The 22,936-nt window shown below is 42.6% G+C and overlaps 1 protein-coding gene across 1 annotated transcript; it reads right to left on the reverse strand.

Moving 5' to 3' along the window:
* Positions 1 to 9,379: 9,379 nt before the first annotated feature.
* Positions 9,380 to 21,839, reverse strand: LOC117060387. Its single transcript, XM_033172602.1, has 10 exons — positions 21,723 to 21,839; positions 20,106 to 20,151; positions 19,950 to 19,987; positions 19,204 to 19,850; positions 14,828 to 14,933; positions 13,986 to 14,132; positions 13,266 to 13,326; positions 12,660 to 12,826; positions 10,624 to 10,725; positions 9,380 to 9,750 (listed from the first exon to the last, which is right to left on the reverse strand). Exons 1-10 carry the CDS (start codon positions 21,786 to 21,788, stop codon positions 9,628 to 9,630), a joined length of 1,503 nt encoding a protein of 500 aa, XP_033028493.1. The 5' UTR covers positions 21,789 to 21,839; the 3' UTR covers positions 9,380 to 9,627.
* Between the last annotated feature and the right edge of the window lie 1,097 nt (positions 21,840 to 22,936).

The raw sequence follows: 22,936 nt of genomic DNA on the forward strand, positions 1-22,936 counted from the left end.
GAACTTTGTGAAACAAAGAGTCATGCAGGAAACCATCCTCAAGGTGTGGGGTAGAGGTTTGTGCTTTTGGGGACTGTTTACTGATTTACTGTACAGATTCTTCTTGAAAGTTTCATCATTGCTTTTTGGAATGCTGTTGATTTGTGTGTTTTGCATGTTTCTGGTGATGGGAACTGTTTAAAGATTTTTAGGAATTGTTCTGATAACTGTGTGCGTGCTTGTGCCAACAAAAGAAGAATGGCAGACAAAACTGATGGAGTATGCAGAGATGGCGAAACTGACAGGGAAGATCCGAAAACAGGAAGATCAAGTATTTTTAAAAGACTGGAGTAAATTTCTAATTTATTTAAAAGACCACGGTAAACAGTTAAAATCATTGGCAGGAATATAATGACACTTGTAATGTGGGATTAACTATGGTAAGTATGAACAAAAGAAAAAAGAAAAAATTCCTTCCAGTAGCACCTTAGAGACCAACTACGGTAAGTTTGTTCTTGGTATGAGCTTTCGTGTGCATGCACACTTCTTCAGATACATGCACACGAAAGCTCATACCAAGAACAAACTTAGTTGGTCTCTAAGGTGCTACTGGAAGGAATTTTTTATTTTTTATTTTGTTTTGACTATGGCAGACCAACACGGCTACCTACCTGTAACTGGAACTATGGTAAGTATGGACATACAACAGATGGACAATGGTAAAAGATGCAGAAAACTTTATATTATGGAACCCATGGAGGGAGGGAAGGAGGTCCGAAGGTTCAAAAGAATCTTTTATTTTAATGTTTGAAATGGTTAAAGTTAAAGTGTAGGAAATTGTGAAAAACCATTAAAAAAAAAAGATACCGGTAACTGTGTGCTTGCTTGAAAGCTGTTTTGTGCTGCAGTCACACACACACACACACACACACACACACACACACACAGAGAGAGAGAGAGAGAGAGAGAGAGAGAGAGAGAGAATGAGCAAAGACTTTGGGTAATGCAGCTCTGGTACTGAGGCTTGCCTCCTGGCTTAAACATGTCAGAAACCCATCATCTTGGGCATATTGCCAAATTCCAGAAGGGGTTGTAAATGGTTCAGGTGTGTGTAACACCTGTTCACATTGTGTGCTGACTAGAGTTGTTGTTACAATGCAAAGAGTCTGCTGCATCTTCTTCTGACTCTGCAGGCTTTCCCCGACAAGAAGTAATTTTTTGCGAAAATATGCCTGCCAAAGCAGAGACTAGGAATTCTTCTCCTTCTCTTTGAGGTCAGTAAACACTGCATGCTCATGAAATGGGGAAAACAGAAGCATGCCATTAAACAGCAGGCACTGCCCATGCCTCACGAACTTTCTAACTGCGTGGGTGTTGTCCAAGAGCTCACGATGCAACATGCCTTAACCCACATTACTAGGAATTGCTGGATTCCAGAGAAATCCCTTTATCTGAACTTACATCAGAGTCATGAGTGCCTTTACAGGTGAGTCATCCTAATGCAAAGGTTAGTCTATCACCTGGTGCCTCACCTGGCACACAAACACTTGGTCCACCGTAGCAGGAAGCTGGAAAATGTAATCTGACTGCTCAGCTGCAAGTTAGAGCCCAAAATATGGAGGGATGCAGATTCCTCTCCATTGTCACAGGCAGCAGTTGTAACAGAGAAGTTCTGGAGAGATGAGGAACGGCCAAATACACAGCAGGGCAAATATTTTTGTGTGCTCCAAAATGCAGGGTGAATTTTACATATAAATTCAAAGCACTCTGTCTCTAGCAGCATTGCTTTTAAGGAAGTCAAAGAGCCTCTCTGTGCTTGGTTTCCCTCACCATTTTGCACCTGAGTTTTACAACTTGAGCACCACCCAGAAAATTCCACTATAATCCTGTGTTCAGAAACCAATGGACCTCGTAGGCAACAACGTGACGAAGAAAGAGTATATTAAAAAAGAAAAGAAAAGAAAAGAAATTCATATGTCAACCCTACCATTGCTGTCCATTTTTGTCTAGGAGAAATGAAGATGTAGAGCCAGTCATATCATATAAAAGAATTGCTCAGGAATCTCTGTAGATGAAACATGACATATAAAACACATACACTGTTTCAGTGTATCTGAAGAAGTGTGCATGCACACGAAAGCTCATACCAAGAACAAACTTAGTTGGTCTCTAAGGTGCTACTGGAATAATTTTTTATTTTTTATTTTGTTTGACTATGGCAGACCAACACAGCTACCTACCTGTATATAAAACCAAGCCTACCATACTGAGCAGGAACAGAGAAAGGAAATGTACCGCGTTTCTCCTAAAATACGGGTACTAAACCTGTATGGGCAGCAGTGTCCTTAAAAATACAAAAAAGGGCACTCTATTGCAAAAGAAGCTTACCAAGCATGGAAACTAATGAATGTGATATTCAGTCATTAGAGGTTATCAAAGCAATCCAAGCTACTACTGTGTGCACTTTGTATTGCTTGGACACGTTTTGTGTATGTGTGTGATATACTCACAGAATTGTAATATTTTTTTCATGCCTCTTCCTATCTTCTTAAAGTCTCAAAAGGGTTTTAAAAAGGAATGTACCTAAAATAAAGCACAATTTACATATTGGGGGCGGGGATCTTATGGAAAGGTTAACTCATGATCTACGCAGGGCTAAGGGTCAAGCCAAATCTGATGTGGTACCTGAAACAGTGCGTCCCCCAATTTAATACTTCAGTTGAGGGTATGCCACTGTCTAGTACTCAACTTGGGTTTTGGAGGGAAAACATAAGAGAATGCTCTTTTTGCAGATTTTGCTCTCCCAACCACTTGTACTTATTCCTAAAATGTATTGATGTACAATAATTAATACGGGGTTGTTCTTGTTCTGTCTTGGTGTGTTTCTTAATGTTACCATGATTACCCGGTTTTACAAAATATCAATAAAAAAGTTTTTAAAAGCACATACACATATATTGCTGGAAGGCCACAAACCAGCAGGTTTCTCTCTTTCAGCATTCAGGAGGACCTCTTGACAAGACATTTGCATGTGTGAAGGCTGCTAGAGCCTGTGATAATAATGCGAGCTAGCCTGCCTCATCCATCTTTTGGCCCACAACTGACCAATTGGTTGTGGCATGTGCCCATCACCAGCTAGAGATGGACAGATCTGTCAGCTTTGGTTCTCTCAATTTCTAATATTTCCAGTCTTAAATTCAGTTCTCCCCATTCCTGCAACATTTTGCGCAAAATTTTTATCAGCATTTTTAGTGCGAATTTTTCCTAATAAACATGCACTTGCATGCAGTTTAGACGAATGTACCAGACCCCCCCCCCCAGGTGTCCCTATTTTCCAGGGACAGTCCCGGATTTACAGAAGCCTTCCTGGTTTCTGATTTGATCCCGGAAAGCCCTGTTTTTCCTTAGGAGAAATGTCGAAAAGGTATGGAGCCATCTGTACGGCTGATGAGAACCCCAGATTAACAATTTCATCTTAGGGGTTTTCATCAGCTGTGCGCCATAATGATCACAATTATAACAAATAAAGGCTGGACATATCTCACTTTGCATGTCATGAGTCCATCTCATATATTCAACTCCAGTAGCTAATGAAAACAATTGCTTACATAAATTGACTTTTCCACGATATTCTAATTTTTCGAGTTTCACCTGTATATGTTGGAAGCTACCCAGAGTGGCTGGAGCAACCCAGTAAGATGAGCAGGATATAAATAGTATCATTGTTATTATGGCAGGGGATATCCCTCTTTTCATCAGAGAAATGTTGGAGGGTACGATGCACTCACTTTTACAAAGCATGTGATGGCTGAACACTACCCAGCACTGGAGGCAGTGAGCCTCTGAATCCCAGAGTGGTATATAATACCTCTTGGGACTGGGGGTGTGGAAGACAGGAAGTCCAACAGGAAGTGAAGTGAGAGCCAATGACAGGTGGAACCCATCTCTTCCCTGCTGAGTTCAGGTTACAGGTAGCCGTGTTGGTCTGCCATAGTCAAAACAAAATAAAATAAAAAAATCCTTCCAGTAGCACCTTGTTGTTGTTCAGTTGTTCAGTCGTGTCCGACTCTTCGTGACCCCATGGACCAGAGCACGCCAGGCCCCCCTATCCTCCACTGCCTCCCACAGTTTGGCCAAACTCATGCCAGTCGCTTCGGGAACACTGTCCAACCATCTCATCTTCTGTCGTCCCCTTCTCCTTGTGCCCTCCATCTTTCCCAACATCAGCGTCTTTTCCAGGGAGTCTTCTCTTCTCATGAGGTGGCCAAAGTACTGGAGCCTCAACTTCAGGATCTGCCCTACCAGTGAGCACTCAGGGCTGATTTCTTTAAGGGTGGATAAGTTTGATCTTTTTGCAGTCCATAATTCAAAAGCATCAATTCAGTAGCATCTTAGAGACCAACTGAGTTTGTTCTTGGTATGAACTTTCGTGTGTGCATGCACAAAAGAGAGAGAAGGGCAGAGGAAGGTGGCAGGAATGCCGCCCCCCCTGGGTGGTAGGGCAGTGCTAAATTTGCCCTAATGGGTCAGCCTCCACTGGGATATGAGTTGTTGGGAATCACAAGTTGGGAAAGGGATATTAGCCTATGGTCCTTGTGGCTTCCTTGTGAACTTCCCAGAGGAGGGATCTGGTTGGTTTTGTGTGAACAGGATGCTGGACTAGATGGGCCATTGGGCTGATCTAGCAGCCAGGCTCCTCTTCTTATTGAATATGAGAAACAGAACACAAGACGAAGAAAGGCTTATCTTCGTGTTGATTAGAATCTGGCCACAAAAACATCAGCCAGGATTGATGGGAGAGACTGTTTCAAGTTACACTTGAAAGGCTGTGGCTCAAACACTTTGCTGGGATTAACGTTGCCTCTCCCAAAAACAAAAGAAGGAATTGACAGTTCTTGGAGAACAGCTTTGTAAAAGCACCTCCAGGCAGTGAGTTGCAGGAATTATGGCACGGTATCTCTATGCCATAGTGAAATGTTGCATTGCCAGTGAGACGTGTCACGCTGGTGAGATGCAAAGCAATGTCAACATGACTGATGGAACCAGAGTTTAAGGGTTAGGGAAGACAACAAAGTTAGATGTCATGGGACTGGGGGAGACTGGCATATGCGGGAAGTAATCTCAGTAGTACTGACTCACCTTCATACTGGGAGCAGTTTCACTGAAAATAATGAGAGAGCAAAACACATAACAGAGGCAAGCCTCAAAATGGTACTAAAAATATGTGATTGCCCCTTAATTGCTCCTTATTTATTGAGCTTTTGTCTCTTGCAAGGGAGTTGTCAAATTGTTTGTTTTACAATATACCCGTATCCCTCCTAATTTGGCACTTGCTTTATTATCACAAGATTTGGCCCCAAACTCCACCCTTAAATCTAAATAATTAATTTCCTTCCTGTTCACAGCAGCTAGACTAGTTATTGCCCAATGATGGAAGGAAAACTCTAACGTACCAATAGAGGCTTGGGTTAACAATATCTGGAATATTACTCTATCAGAACGCCTCACATACCATCGGTGACTAATCAAGGGCTTCTCCAAAAAAGATACCTTTGATACAATCCGGTTTCCCTTTTTCTCTTTTATTGAAGAACAGGATATTTTAATGGCAGCATCATCACAGAGGTATCTGTGGAGGGGATATATTCATTGAAAATGTTAGCTTTTCTTTTCTTTTCTTTTTTAAAAAGGAACCTACCTGTTTGTTAACTCTAGCACTAGGGGTAATTCTCTAAATATCCCTGCCACTCTGTAGGCTTTCTTAATAATAAATAAAATAAAATAAAATAAAAATAATTTATATGCCACCACCTGATTGGGCTGCCCGGAGACCCACAAATTTAGACATTTTTTTGGGGGGGGGGAGAGATTGCCCAGGATTTTAACTGATTTTATATATGCCACTTTTTGTATTTTTACTGTTGCTACGATAACTGCTTTTGTTTCTGATGTTTCTGGTCTGTTTTTATATTTCTTTTATGATTCTCTTTTGTAGACTACCTTGGAAATCTAGATTAATAAAATTATGTTGTGTTTTGTTTTTTTAAAAAATGCTTGTTTCATTCTGTTATCCCTTTCTTTTTCATGATAGCAAAATTACACTATTTACCTCCAATGGAAAGGAAAGGAAAGGGAGAGAGAGAGACAGAGAGAGAGAAAGAGACAAATGGGGGGGGGGGAAATAGTAAAGCGCAATTAATTAAGGAGCAATTAAGGGGGAATTCAGTATTGATCTCTTAGCTGTACAGACTTAGGAAGCTAAAAAGCAAACAAACCACAACAGCACAACTTGCAAACAGAAAGCTTTTGATTAGCAATATAAGGCACTGTTATTGAAAGGAACTTACTTTTGACTAGGTATTATAATATATTATAACTTGTCTATGAGGAACAGTATTCTTAGTTAAGATTATTGTTGCGTTTATATCCTGCCTTGCCTTCAAGATGCTCCAAGTGGCATGGAAACATACGTCTTCTCCCCATGTTATCCTCACAACAACCCTGTGACGTAGCTTAGGCTAAGAGGCAATGATTGATCCAAATTCAGCCAATGAGCTGAGTAGAGATTTGAACCCAGACTGCCCAGTTCCTATTCCAACACTCTAACCACTCCGCCACACTTCCTCTTCTAGTTAATTCCACATCTAGCAGAAACAGAAATGCCTTCGTTGTGCTAAAGAGGTCTAGTGCAGAACCAACCTAACAGCAACCATAACAGCTGATTTTTCATCTAGGCTGTAAACCTGACTTTACAGAAGTGATGTCACACACACACACACACACACACACACACCAGTGAGTTGTGATTAGAGCCATTTGGCAATGCCTAACAGCCATCTTTCACATTCCTCGCAGTTAAACAACAGGCCTGCCAAGTGCTGAAAATTATAAATATTTATTGAAGGTGAGGGATGGAGGAAATGGATTAAGCTCCCACATATTCTCAGAAAAAAGTCTGTTACAGATTTCACAATGATTAAATAATGCACACACACACACACACACACACAAAATGATTCAAAGTCTAACTTTCATAATCCACTAGAGCAAAAAACATTTCTTACTGTGTATCACTAGGCCTATTTTGTATGTTATTTTGTGAATTCATTGCCAAGATGATTTTTGACTTTTATACATATTATCCACAGCCAGCCTACAAATTCACCACCACTAAAACAACCTCACTGTGCACACACAGAATCATAAGGGTCATCTAGTCCAACCCCCTGCAATGCAGGAATCTCAACATGGGGTCCCCAATCCAATGCTTAGCTTTGCAAATGTACTAGCAGTTTTATTGCTGCACCACCAAGTGCACCCTAGGACTGCAGTCTTGGAATCCTAGTGCACCATTTTCATTTGCTTATTCTGGAGGAAATACACAGCCATATGCACAAGATGATTATTTCACTGCATTTGGAAGAATGCGACCTTTTAAAAATAGATATATTCTTTATTAGATCATTAAAGCACTGGCAACCAAATTTCCAACTAGTGACATAAAAAGTAACTATTAACATTACAGCAAATTAAAGACAGCACAGGGTAGTAAATTAAGCTTATTATTCCAGAACATTACAAAAAAAAATGCCCATCTTTCCATAAACTTATTGGATTGAGCTGCATGTTTTCTCTTATAGTAGGTTGTACATCTTATGGTAGAGCGTGTACGTTTAAGCCGAAAATCACCTGGAGTCATTAAAACAGCAGTAATCTTCAACTTCAGTCAACAAAACAGTTTGAAGAAAAATAAAATACATGAACAAAACCCAAACTTTCTCAACACCATAATCGAAGTGCATTTACAAATATTTACCATTTATGAGGTTCATCTTATTATACACAATCTTTTGTTTGAAAAAATATATTTCCCATTGACATCAGTGGGAATTCTCCATGTTTACCAATTGCTGGATATATTCAATTTGTTGTTTTTTTTTAATTACAAAAACATTATTAGTATTGTATTGCTCCATGTGTAGCAACTAATGAAGTTTCACAGAAACCACTAACTTAAGAACCAAAGCTTACCAAAAGAAAGGGCAACATTTGGAACCGGACATAGAGCTATGAGCAAGTTGTTGAACAATGAGGTAAAGTGCAGGTCTTGGTGTGCAGAGAGGGAGAGAAGGGGAAATCTCAAAGTGGAATCACTGTACACAGTATCTTCCAGCTAACATTTGTCTATCATTAAACAGATCTGGCAGGTGTTTGTATTCCCTCACCCCCCAAAAACCTGTTTGACTTGGAGAAAACAAAAGAAAGGTGTATCCACTCCATGGGAAATGAGCTCTCTTAAAAAATTATTGCCCAACAGGAATCTTCTTGAAACTTCTCTCTCTCTCTCTCTCTCTCTCTCTCTCTCTCTCTCTCTCTCACACACACACACACACACACACACACACACACAGAGAGAGAGAGAGAGAGAGAGAGAGAGAGAGAGAGAGAGAGTGCAGGAAAAAGTGATACTAGCTGGTTAACAGGTGGGCAGGATTTTGGGGAAAATGCACCAGGGGCCAAACTGAACCCCCTGGCAGGCCAAGATTGGCCCATAGGCTGAAGGTTTCCTATCCCTGTCCTGGGTCCAATCAAAAAGATCCATAAATATAGGATGTCTGAAGCTGTCATGTCAGAGCAATGGTTGCAATTCAGCTCCAGCCTCAAAGGGTTTCAGCACAATGGACTTTGAACTGGATTGTGGCAGATGCTAGGTAGATTTTAGATTTCACTGCTTAAAGAGGAAGGAAGGAAAGAAAGATTCATGATGCAAAGAAAATTGCACCTGTTGAATTGAACTGCAGTCTACAAAAGCTTGTGCCACATTAAATGTCTCCATCTTGGAGACGGTACAAGAGGTTTGTATGCATGTTTGTTTACATAATACTGTAATGAGAGCTTTCACAAAAATCCAGTGTGAGTGTGAGTTTTCACTCAGCCCTGGTGAGTCACTTGCCCAGCTCCATTTGTCCGGTTCCAGATTCGTCCGTGCATTTGTTATACACACTCAAAACAACCTCCATAAACTTTGATTGCATCAATAAACAAAGCATTGTGGCTTTGCTGAAAATACATCCTCAGATCAAGGGTGGCTTTTGTTTTCCACAGGTTCACGTCAGAGATAAAACACAGGAGCTCTGCCGATGAGATACAGAAGCCGTCCCTCTGTAGGGGATCAGTTTGAATTTTTGCATGGCAATAATCTGTGCTCTTATACCACCTGCTCCATGGACCACCACCCATTAAGGAGCATCTTCCCCTGCACTTGATACTGTATTTTGAGAGCAAGGTCATTTAAGGCAGGGGAGGGGACCTCAAAACTTCTCTATCTGACACATATGCTTGGGGAAATAAAGCCAGCCTTTCCCATCTACAGTATAATCTTCAGTGCTCTTCCACAATTTTTCTGAGAACATGAATTCAGCAAAGTCCAAGCCTTCACAGGTTCAAAGACTTTTACTGTCTATTCTCAAGCTGTTCTTCAGCCAACAGCCTGGCAGAAATGGCACTCCAGATTTCTTGAAGTCCATTGAGGCAATCTGCAGGTTTCAGATCATCAAGTATACAAAGCCTGAAACACCTCTGATACGGTATATCAGCAACCAATGTTCTAGGAAGTCCATTGCTTCCTGGTGTGCTTAAGTGTCCTGTTTACATTGCACTTTCATGGAAATGGTTGAGGAAGCTTGGAAAAGAAACCATTGGTGGCTCCACATCTTCTCCTTGTAAATACGGAAGGGCGATTTCATCTAGTCCAGAGAGCAAGCTGTAATCCTGGACAAAGCAAAAGTATTCAATCACTCTCATTTCCTAACATGGACAACACAAGAGCTATGCATAAGCCAGGCTTCCACAGAAACGCAGCAAAGCTGTATTGACGGAAGAATCTGCATTTCCTAAGGATGTCAGCTTTAATTTAAAAACAAAACAAAAACAAAGGGCATTTCTACTTTTGAAGGTTGCAATGATATACAAGGCAGGGGGTGGGTAGTGACTAATGAAACCCCAAAAGCCCCAGGGACTGCTGAAGAAGACTTTCAGGGGGCAAAGGTGGGACTTCAGTGCCACCTACAACCTACTGCCAAGGCTGGGTTCTGCAAGTTTGCAACAGGAGCTGGCTGTGCCAAGTACAGATTGCCTGGTGCTTTGTGATGCCATGTATTCACCTTCTCTCCTGCCCTCAGTCCCTAGAGTTATTTTGCAACTTCATTAGTGTGATCTGGGCTTTTAAAAAAATAACAATGAGGCAATGTATGTTTCATTTAATTAAAGGATACAATTTTTTGCAACTGTAAGTTTTAAAGCTCTGTTTAAAGTTGTTATTTAAACTTTTGCAACCAAGCATGGGAACTTAGGTTGAAGGGCAAGTAAACAAACAAACAAACAACAATGTTGTCATTAAATGCAAACTGGAACTGAATTTCTCCCACATTCCTACTCCCAAGTAACAACAACAACAACAACAACAACAACAACAACAACTTATGTATACCCCACCCATCTGGCTGGGTTTATGACATTGCTTCATTCTCTTTCCTTTCTCTCTGTCATCCATAATACTTAAGGACCACACACACAAAACCTGGCAAAGCAACCAATCCTCTTGCAGTCTACCTGCCACCCTTTTCACCAAGCCAGTAGAATTACCTGCTGCTTTTGGGGCCTGTGAGTTTGGAAAAAACACATCAGTTCATTATTTTGCTGGACTTTTGCAAAATAATTTGAAACTTGGCTTGATGAGCTTGTTCCCTAGGAAAAGAATAAGAGGATAGTCATAGTCCCCTGGTTTGGATACAGCTTTTGCGCAGACATTATGCTCAGAGGAGATCCCAGCAAAGCATGTCAACGAAAGAACATACGTGTATCAAGAACACTATCTCCGGAACGAAGAGCAATTTAACACATGGGTTCATAGTAGAGTGGCCGTGTGTCCTACTTTAGGAGAACAGCCCTCTATTTTGAAGAGCTGCCAGAGGGGAGGTGTCCTCTATTTGAAGGGAGCTGTGTGGTTTAAGCCTGGTTTAAAGGTAAGAGACATAAAAATGAGGAGGGGGGGGCGGCCTTGAATTTGCCCACCCACAGGTAGCAGCACCTGAAAAGCAGCCTGGAAGTTACCTGGTGCCTTCCCAAGATGGTGAGATGTACAGTTAAACTACTGAAATTGCTCCCACAGAAGGCAAGTGATTCCCCCCCCCACACACAACCTAGATGACCTTGAAAGAGGATTAGACAAATTCATGGAGGAGAGAGTTATCAAAAGAGCATAATGGCTATGCTCTGATGCCATGGCTGGAGGCAGCCATGCTTCTGATTAACAGCTGCTGGAAGCCACAGAAGGGGAGAGGGCCCTTGTGCTCAGGTCCCACTTATTCATTTCCCACAAGCATTTGGCTAGCTACTGTGAGAACAGGGTGCTGGGTTAGATGGGATGCTGGCCTCATCCAGCGGACTCTTCTTACGTTCCGACTGTATTTCTACTTAAATTATAATAACTGAGTTGCCTCCAATGCTAGCCCTACTCAGAGTAGACTTACTGAAATAGACATGGATAACTTGGCTGTGAGTCCCTGCCTCAGCTACAAACGCCCAGGCTGATGAAGAGGCCAGAGGCCATATTGATAGTATCTTAGTGCAGAGCCAAGTCATCGAGTCTGAGCTTCCACAGCTACTATCTGCCATGAACAACCATTGCCAGGATTGGTGGCAGTGGCAGCAGCAGCACCAGATATGTTCTATGCTTATGATAACATTTTATTCTCTTGTTAATTGTGCTGCTTTAAATGGGAATTTTACATCTGACTTCCTTCAGTAATGCTTTCTTTTGAAATGTTTAATATAATTTGCTTTGTCAACTTTGCTGTGTTAAATGTTCGTTGATTTACTTTGCAACATTTTATTTTGAAATCTTTAAGCTACTATTTTAAGTTTCCTGTTAATTATGCTGCTCTGAATGTATATTTTATATTTGACTTCCTTCAGAAATGTTTTATTCCAGAGTGTTTCATTTGATGCTTTAATGTGTTGTAAACCGCTTTGAGATTATATATATATATATATATATATATATAGATAGCGATATAGAAATGAAATGAATAATAAAAAATAACTTATGTCCACTAATTTTAATGGGTCTGCTCTGAGAAGTCAGTTAGCTACCATCCATTATTTCCAAATTTGTATCTATACAACACCAATTTTATGCAAGTTGACACTCTCTTTTGTAGTACAGTCATTCCTTGGAACTTGAACGGAATCTGTTCCGGAAGTCCGTTTGACTTCCAAAACGTTTGTAAACCAAAGTGCAGCTTCTGATTGGACGCAGGAAGCTCCTGCGGCCAATCAGAAGCTGTGGAAGTCCTGTGGGATGTTCAGCTTCCAAAAATAGTTCGCAAACCAGAACACTCACTTCTGGGTTTGCGGCGTTCGGGAGCCAAAACGTTCAAGAACTAAGCTGTTCGAAAACCAAGGTACAAGTGTACCGCAAATCCTTAAAAAAAAAAGTGTGGAAAGCCTCTGGCAGTTGGCAAAACTCTCTCTTCTGATAGGAGAAAGGATACAGAAAGGGAAAGGATACAGAAGGGGATAGCAGAAGGGGAAAGACCTGGAAAGAAAAAGGCCCCACACCCACTCCATAATCCATCATAAAATCAAACTACATCTCCGTTTGAGACCAAGGCACTTACTTGCTCCCATGGGTTGGCTCCCATTTGTATCAAGCACTTGATGCCACTCAGTATCTGATCCTTACGGAGGTTCAGAAGCTTCCACGTCTCGGCCGAGAGATGGCGGCTGCCCGAGTCCATCGCGAGAGCGCAGTGAGCCAAACCTGCGCACTGTATTGGCGTTAAGCCTGTTTAGAGAGGAGCAGAAGGAGTATTAGACCCTGCAGGCCAAACTGGATGTGTGCTTAACATGTAGCATGCATCTTGCTCTTTATTCAATAATTATAGGCACGTGCGAGCCCAATTCACAGTGGGGAAACAACAGAGAGTGGAGGCTCATATCATCAATTTCTCACTGTGATTGGAACAGAGATTCCATCTCTTTCCCTGTGTGCTACTAGGAGACTGAGGGAGGGAATAGCATGGGGGGGGGGAGTGAATAAATATGTCCCCCATCATACACACTGCCTTCCCAGTAAACATTGGGCTCCCCCATGTCTGCAGTTAATTAAGGAAAAGCAAGATATGTGGCTGCATTCTATGTATTAGGTACATGCCTCGATTGACAGATTGTATCCTAAGGGGCGGGAAGAGAGTTCCCTATCCTCACCAAACTTCTCCACGTACCCTGATTGTCGGTTGCGTCTACTTCAACATGGATGCCAACTTCCTGACAGTTTTTCAAGACCTGCCATGGAAAAAGAGACATGGCTACTTTAAATATCCTGACTTCAGGCCAAAGTAAGAGTGGACCAAACAGCCACAAAAGGATAGGGATAGACAAATTTCTCAAGTGCTGATTTCTCTCCATTTCTCATTTTTCTAATCTTAAATTTAGGTCACGTTTCTGCAGAAAGTTGCATTTTTTAAAAATAAAATAATAATAAAAATCGTACAAATTCACCAGCATTTAGTGCAAAGCTCTCATAAAAAACACATTTTTGTATGCAGTTTTGACATATATATGTATCTCTGCAAGCAATTTCCACTGATATCATACATTTCCCATATTATTTTTATTAATATATGCATGTATATGCACACTTTACTTACACACACACACACACACACACACACACACACACACAGAGAGAGAGACAGACAGACAGACAGACATTCACACACATACATTTTTGTACACAGTCCTTAACTGGAGAACTTCATTGCAAAATTCAGAGTGGTGGTAATTTTGAAGCATGGCTGTGCTTCAGTCTGCATAATGTTTCAGGAAGTACAGATTAGGTAGTTTTGGGTTTAAAGATGACCTGGATTGAATTTCTCCCCCATCCCTACCTCAAATTAATAGACATATAACCCAACCAGGCCCCCCTTTCAAATTCTACTTACTTCCAAGACTCTCAGATAACCCTTCTCAGCACAGAGGTGCAAGGGAGTCTTCTCTGAGTTGTCCCTCGCATTTACATCAGCACCCAGAGAGAGCAGGTCGCTGGCAATAAGATGATGGTTCTTTTGGGCTGCTATGTGCAACGCAGTCTTTGAAAGGTTTAAAAAAAGATGGAGAAGGAAGGATAGAAATGTTGAGCTAATCACAAATGAGGGTGGCGTGGTACCTTGTCACTGTGTTGTTATTATAGCAACTGCTGCAATTTAGCAAGCAATAATCTTTACATCCATGCAAAGGGAAGAGAACCTGTCCCATCCCCTGCCCCCCCCCCCCCCCGCTGCCCTTCCAGGATGCTGCTACACTACAATTTTCATCCCACTCCTGATCACTGGCCAAGCTGACTGGGGCTGACTGGAGTTGAAGTCCTAGCATATTTTGACAGTCACAGATTCCTCCTCTCTGCTCTAGGCTGTATGAGGTTTCCTACCACTGGTAGAGGAACAAGTGCAAGAGCAGTTTCAAAAGTTGGCTTTCAGTTAACGTGAATTAGTGTTAGGGAGTGTGGCCTAGAAAAAAGTAAGACCCGTCACTCCATTTCCCCTTATGGGCTCCCTCCCCTTGCACCTTAAGATATTTTTCATTCACAGACTAGTGAAAACACTCTTATTCTGTTGACCTTTTGGGGATTAGTGGACAAATGGTTTCTGCATTTTTTTTTTAAAATGCAGCTTGCAACTTTTCATTAACCCACCCCCCCTTTTTTGCTCTATTTCATGTGGTCCATTTCTATAAAATTACCAACAGCTGCCCTGCAAACAGCCTTCTGCTAAAAAGTGGCTCGTACCTGTTTTACTGCGTTCTTCCCATCAAGTCTGTTGAGATGTGCAAACCTCCTTGCCAGCGCATATGCCAGTGCCCTTTTCCCCTGAGAAACAGCCTCGTGAAGAAGCCTGGGAAGAAGGGGAGAGGAAAAAAAGAGGAGTTTTGCTTTGGTTTCAGAAATGCCACAGGTGGTTCCAGACCCTCCAAGTGTCCCTATTTTCCAAGGACAGTCCTGGATATACAGAAGCTGTCCTGGTTTCTGATTTGATCCTAGAATGTCCCTCTTTTCCTTAGGAAGTCCCTATTTTCATTGAAGAAATGTTGGAGGATATGGAGTTATGCAACCCCAGAGCCAAGGAGACAAGTAACTATGCAACCTTTGGAAGACATCCGAAGGAAGCCGTATAGGAAATTTTTAAAATGTTTAATGTTTTATTATGTTTTTATATGTGTTGGAAGCTGCCTAGAGTAGCTCAGTGAGATGCCCCACTGTCATATAAGCCGGGCATCTACACTAATAAAGTGCAAGTGTCTCTGCGTCCAGTCCCTGTGTCCGTGGGATTGCGCTACTGCGCATGTGCCCCACAGACAGCCGTTGGGACTTGGAACGCAGAGACACTTCAGGAAAGGTCGGCGCGAGGAGAAGGTGGGAGGGAGGGAGGGAGGAAGGGCGGGGCCGGCTGGCTGTCAGTAAGCGAGGAGGCGGCAAGCCAGCCAGGGAATGCCCGGACGTGAGAGCGGGAAGGGGCGGGGGCGAGAAAGAGGGGGCGTGCCTGCGAGGCTGGGCACGTGCACGGAAGAGACCGGGCTGAGAGCGTCGACGTCGCCTCTCCCTCCCCAGCAACAGCGCCGCTCGCTTCTCGCAGCCCCGCCCGCGGCTCGAGATCGTGCAGCCGAGCGTGATGCGGTGTCCTTTTTCGCCTGTCAACAGGGACGCAGCAAGATGAGTTAGCGCCCGTTGATTTAACGGGCATAATACCCACTAGTAAATAATAAAATTGTTGTTGTTGTTGTTGTTGTTGTTGAATAAGATGCCCCTATTTTCATGGGAGAAATGTTGGGGAGTATGTGGTTCTGCAAAACAGAGAGAAACAGCAAGGGAGGAGAGGCAGCTTGAAATCATCATTTATTAGATTTGTGAGGTCCATGCCTTTACACAAAATACCATATAACACTTTATTAAAAGGGTAGAATTAAAATTATTAAAATAGGCTATAAAATTCATGCCGCGCTGTCCCAGCAAAGGAGACAAACAAAACCAAAAAAATAAAAACAAAAAACAAAACCCAAACCCCCCCACCAAACAGAAAAGAGGATACAACAGGTTAGGAGAATGATGGGAGGGCCTTCACTACATCATTCACGAACCCCACCCTGGTTTTCACAGCCCTCGCTACAAAGACCGCTACCACGTAGGAAATCCGTGGGTCAGCGTCCATCAGCAGAAACTTTACTTGGTCCTCAGAGCTGACTATTGAATTGGGAATAGTTTGTAAGATCACATCCCTGAAGGCCGAGTAAATGCGACAGTGCAACAAATAATGTGTGAGGTCCTCTTTGGTTCTCATGTGGCAAGGACATATACGGTGCTCTACAGGGATTTTCGCAAATCTGCCTGACAGATAGGCCGTAGGGATAGTTTGAAAACGGGCCATGGTGAAAGCTCTCCGAAGGGTGGGATCGATGATATTCACCAAGTAATTGGCACAGATTTTGACTGTTTTCAGTCGGGGAAACCAGTGGGAGGACCCTGGATTCTGTATTTTTGTGATGTCTAACAGGGCATCTCTCTCCAGGATCCATTCCCGAACTTTGTCCGGGCTCCACAGTTTAAGTATGTTAAACTCTGGTAGGGTGTATCTAACCAGGATATCAGATAGATTTTGACGCCAGGTGGTGTGCTTTTGAAGAAATACAGCTGAGTGCTTCTGCTGCTGGGCAAATGTCAAAAGGATATTTTCACAGGCTCATAGGAAGTTGCCTCCCACTGAGATGCCGGGGATTGAACCTAGGACCTTCTGCATGCAAAGCAGATGCTCTTCCACTGAGCTATGGCCCTTCCAGATACGATCCCCACCCCTACTATTTGCAAATTTAACAAATAGTAACATAAGAAGCTGCTTTATGCCAAGTCAGCCTATTGGTCAATCTAGTTTAATACTGTCTACACTGACTGGCAACATCTCTCAAGGGTTGCAGATGAGAAAACTCCTTCCTCTGCATGGAGATTAAACTTGTGGGGAACTGGATTTAAGACTAGCAAAACTTGAAACCAAAATGGAAAGAAATCCACCCCATCCCCAGATATCTATGCAAGTCCCAATACTTTCTTCCTTGGAGGTTTTTAAGGCAGAGGTTGGTTGGTCATCTGTCATGGATGCTTTAGTTGAGATTCCTGCATTGCAGGGGGTTGGACTAGACAATCTCTAGTAAACTCTACAATTCTATGATTCTATGATGCATAGAATCATAAATTCTATACACCCCAGCGGTATGCTGGTTCAAAGTTATTCGGTTTCAAAATAAGGGGCACTGCCTCGCTTTGACTCAGCTCTGAAAGAGGAAAGGGATTTCCCTTTATTTTAGATCTGAGATTTAGAAGCAAATATTTGCAATAGAAACATACATAGTTCTACTGAAATGGCTCATAAAATGTTGCTTTGTTTTGTTCCGGTTCCAGTGAATAGGCCCTCTGCGTTCTCTGGAAGTCTCCTTCCTGTTCCCTTATCAGTGACCTGACGCTGCTGGATAACCTCCCCATTCAGATTTATGGCCATCATGTTTGAAAATAAGGAAAGAAAGAAAATCGATGACAGAGAAGCACCATCAGCTTCTGCCACACCAACAGCAATGATAATGACATATTGGTAAGTTGGCAATAAGAGGAATAGTAAAGCTAGTGCCGTGGCTGAGAGGATAAGTGGAGGGCTTACTCCCCAACACATCTAAAATATGGGGATAATAATACCCATAGACCTGCTTGGACCAACTATATAGCAGTAAGATAGCTTCCAGGTTTCCCAAAACCCTTTTTCAAGATAGATCAGCCTTCACCAAGCTGGTGAAGGCTGATCTATGTTTAGGACTACAACTCCCAGGATTGGTAAAAGCTGGGCTATTTTATTTTTAAAATGGGGGGGGGGGGGAGAAAGAAAAACCTGGATGTGATGGAACGTCCTCAAGGACTGTGGTTTTTCTAGAGTGCAGCAGATATTATTCAGACTGAATTGTTAGATCGTGCTGGGTGTAGCAGGGAGTTCCAATTGCCCCAGGGGCTGCTGGGGCAAATAACATAATGGAAGATCCCCTTTCACCCTTGAAAAATATAAAGGGCAGTTGTTCTTCAGATCTGCCTCCGGCGCTAAGTGGAATACAAGTCATGTCCTTGTAAGGCAGAGAGCAGGAGTAAAAAAACAAAGAAAAAGTGTGTGGTGGTCTGTTAGCAATGCTGGAGATTCCTTTTAGGTGACATGCTGGTTGAAGAGTAAAAAGACGCCAGCTGGAGTAGTATTACCTAGTGATTAAAGGGCATGCAGACACCATAAACAAAACCCAAGCTTTAGCTGTAGTTCAGTATTATAGCATCTGCTTTGCATGCAGAAGGTTCCAGTTTCAATCCCAGGTGCCTACGGGTAAAACTGGGAGAGATTTCTTTTTGAAACCCTGGACATCCACTGCCAGACAGTGTATACAATATTCAGCTAGATGGACCCAGTGGCCTGCCTCTAGAAGGCAGCTTCCCTTTTAAATTAGCCCTTTATTCCCGCCCATGAGGACTAGAATCTTCCTTTATTTTTAAGGGAAGAGATCTAACTCAGTGGCAGAACACCTGCTTTGTGTACAGATGGTATCTCTCAGTAGGGGTGGGAGAGAACCCTGTCAGTCTGCCAGTCACTGCCAGTCAGTGTAGACAATGCTGAGCTAGACGGACCTATGGACTTACAAAGTTTCCTAAGATATATCTACTGCATAAGAAAGCCATTGTCCTCCAGATCCAGGATCCCTTCGTTGGATGGTGTAAAACTCGAGTTTTTAAGCCATGGCATTTACTAAAATTCATTACCAAATTCTTCCCTCCCCTTTCTCCCCATTTATTGGCATTTGGCTTCAAGTTTGTTGGGCCAGGGAACTGCCCCCTCCTCACTTTTTTTTTTTTTGCATAAGTAACTCTGAACATTGCAATGGACACTGGTCAGAAAGTAAACACAGACTCACAGCAGCTCTAAGGATACATCTGTGAACCGCAATGAAATGAAACAAAGGCCATGGGGGAAAGGTAGCAAGAATTATGGGGTGGGGCATATAATCATTCCATCACTCAAGTTACAAAGGGTTTTGTTAAAAGATGTTTTAACTTTTCAAAGTATTGTCAGGCGCAAAACCAAACCACTGACCAACCTGTTCCCATTTCTATCCGGCATGAGCAACTTGTCCACCGAGATGCTCCTGAGCCGACTCTCCTCGCGGCAGAGCTGGAATTGGAAGAAAGAAATGGCAGAGGCCTCCTGGCCCATGAAAGACCACGCACTTGCCTTCAGGCATCCCCTCCCATGCAAGGCAGCAGTGTTCTCTTCCAAAGTCTCTGGCAAAGCCTGCCCCAGTGGGTCGTGGCAGTGTGGCCTAATCTCCTTGGCAAAGCCTTGGGAACTCTGCCCAGGATGTTCAACAGACCCATTCCCCAGCCAGCATCTTTCTTCCACATGGGAATTGTGGAACGTGTTGATCAGATCCAGACGTTGTTGCGTCTTTCTGCAATCAAATCCATAGGAAATCTCAGCACGTGGATGAAGCAATGCGCCAGAAGCAGACAACGGCTGAAATCTGACAGGCTCCCAGCTGCTTCTCAGCCAATTGCCATCTGGTTGCGAGTTGCCATTGGCTTCCCACCCGGAAGGCTGAAATCCCTGGGTCGCACCATGTGGGAACTGCATAGGCAACTGAGGCTCTAGCTTGGAGTGGCTCTCGTTCAGGTCTTCCTGCAGTACTTCGACTAGGATGTCCAAGTCCTCCGTGCTTTTTAAGGCTGTCTGAGCCCGACAGCAGTTCTTTAAAAAGAAGAGAAAGAAATGAATGTATGTATGAGGTCTGCGGTCTGCTTTGCTTGGGAAATGCTGACTACGGAAGAGAGAAAGTGTCCCACATACTTGCTTGTCATGCCTTTCTGAGTAAGCTCTTTTTTTCCCTGTACAGGAAGAAAGAAATATATAAATATCTACAGGTATTCACTTACCAAAACAATTAAAGCTAGGGTTTTTGCATGTATGGTTGCCCCATACATACACACACAGCTTTTTCTTTACCTGCTCTTCCTGAATACCTTTTGGTATTTGCTTTTGCAGGTGTTTCCTATGGAAAGGGAAAAAATGTATTTGGGAAATTATCAACCAAGATTAGATAGATCAGCCTCAACCTAGTACCCTCCAGAAATTTTGGACTATAACTCCCATCAGTTTTGGCCAGCACAGTTGCAGACAGACTGCCTGGGACATCTCATTGACGGGCAAAAGCTGAAAAAAATGGCAGTGACACAAGCAGGGGAAGCCATGTGAGCTCAAGGTGATCCCTTCTACAAATCCATCCCCAGTTGTAGCCAACTTTTCTCTTCCAGAGAAGTAGCCCAGAAACTCACACTTTTAGTGTGTGACTCTTAGTGGAAGGGTAGATGTCAATACCAAACACAAAGTTTGATTCCCCAAACTAGGGTGCTTTCAGACAGGGTCATAATTGGTAAACGAGTTTTGGCATTAAGTGGTATATAAATTAACTGGAAGCTAATACTACAAAAACAGCAACAAGCAATAATTTAGCAAAATGAGCAAGAGCATAAAGGAAATATTACTGGCATGGAATCCTATCAGAGGTGATACCAACCAGGAAGGAATAGGAATAAAAGGGTAGGAATCAGTCACCTTTTAGGAAAAATTATTACTGTATATATAGCATTTGGGGTACTTTTAGTGGAGAATGTGGTTGATTATTTGCATGTATGAAAGAGTGGGAGACAGACAGAACTGACCTAAGGATGCAACAGATCCCAAGGGGAAATTATCTTGTGCAGGCACCACCGAGATGAGCAGGCACTATAGGCCTTTCCTCCAATGATGCTTGTGCAGGAGATCTTCCATTTGCACTGTGTCTGCAGCTCTTTATTAAGCACTCTTGGCAATATAGGGCTTGACAAAGGGCTTATATATAATGTGACAGCAGAGAAAGCCAAATAAAGGAAAAGCTACCTTTATCACTTGTACCCCAGAAGATTGCTGTAGCCTGTGGGAAAGCATCTCCTGCAAGTTGCAAAGATCTCAGAAGCCTGCTCTGCAGTTGCTCAGAGAAGGCTTTGATTGTGGCTACCCCTGTTCTATGGAATGGCAAGAGGTACCCCACTATCTGCACTTTCCGGAAACAACTGAAAACGTTTTCTTTGTTCCGACAGGCTGAATAAATGAATCTTTGCCACAAGTGTCTATTTTGTACAGGCAGCAACAATTTGCATGGGGTGTGTGTGTGTGGTTTCCATTCCTGTCCCCCACGTGCATTAGCAGAGCACGCATAAGCCTGTTCCGCTCCTACCCCTGCCTCTTCCAGGCCCAGAAGGACCCACACGTCAGTGGTCATGCATCAACTGCACACGCCTAAAATGGTCTCCGCCTGCACAGGATTGTTTTGTTTTTATTTTAAAGGTATCCACTGTTTTTGATAAATTAATGACAATGATGAGAGGAAATAGGGCAGAGGTAAGCAGGAAGAACATGGAGTTAATTAATGGAAGGAAGTGTGCATCTCCATCTTGGGAATCATAATAATTTGGGTTGGTCCCATAGCCTAGCAAAACCAGGGAAGGTGCAAGGGGCATCTCACATTGGAAACAGCCCGATCTTCAATATCCTCATGCTGAGGAAATGGGGTGGGTATCTTACCCTGTTGTCACCGGACTCTGTCCCTTTGGAGAGACGGATTTTTCTCAGCAGTTCACACACTGGCATTTTTACCCTCACACCCACATACTGCTTCTGGGGGGCACCCACAGTCAACGCTGAACCTGGAAAAATAAATAAATCAAAGATGGTGACTGCTGGCTTGTTTATTCAAAAAACAGAAAAACAATCACGGGATGTAATAACCAAGGAAAAATGTATAAAATACTCAGCCGTGACTAATCCCTAAAATGAGGTAAAGGTATAATAAAGATATAACCCAAACTAGACTGAACACAACTCCAAAAAATGGGGTGAGGACCCCTAAACAACTAAGTGGAATTAGACAAATATATATATATATATATATACACTACTCAAATGAAAACCCTCATAACTAAAACCCTAACGAGATGCCGGCTCTTCCTCGTTAACTTAGTTGTTTTGGGGTCCTCACCCCATTTTTGGGAGTTGTGTTCAGTCTAGTTTGGGTTATATCTTTATTATACCTTTACCTCGTTTTAGGGATTAGTCACGGCTGAGTATTTTATACTTTTTTCCTTGGCTTGTTTATTCATGCATTAACAGAGGGCCTGTTCCATGCTTCTCAGTTGGTGTTCCCAAAGCAGTATATAAACACCACTGGATAAACCAATTTAAAAAATAATAATAATAGCCTAATCAAAATTTAAACAATTAAAAAATGTTTTTTTGCTTTTAAAAACCAGAACATAAACAATGGCATCTGATGTTCTGTGAAGCTGGGAATCTTTAGCAGAGTTCTTTTCCTCCTTGCTAAAGTACACTTCCCAGGATGCTTTGGACGGAAGCCATGATGGTAAAAGGGGCATGAAAGCAATACAGGTTTTTCAGTATAGAGAAGACCTCAGTGTTGCCCAGCTATGCCCTTTGGCAGGTAATGCAATCATTTCTACTCTTGTGCGCTTGTTTGGAGGAAAGTTTTGTTTGGGAGCCATGTATTTCAGCATACTGGCCCTGCAATATGCTTTTATTTCTCTCTCACTGCCAGACAGTGTATACAATATTCAGCTAGATGGACCCAGTGGCCTGCCTCTAGAAGGCAGCTTCCCTTTTAAATTAGCCCTTTATTCCCGCCCATGAGGACTAGAATCTTCCTTTATTTTTAAGGGAAGAGATCTAACTCAGTGGCAGAACACCTGCTTTGTGTACAGATGGTATCTCTCAGTAGGGGTGGG

The sequence above is a fragment of the Lacerta agilis genome, chromosome 15 (assembly GCF_009819535.1).
Source record: "Lacerta agilis isolate rLacAgi1 chromosome 15, rLacAgi1.pri, whole genome shotgun sequence".
NCBI lineage: Eukaryota > Metazoa > Chordata > Lepidosauria > Squamata > Lacertidae > Lacerta > Lacerta agilis.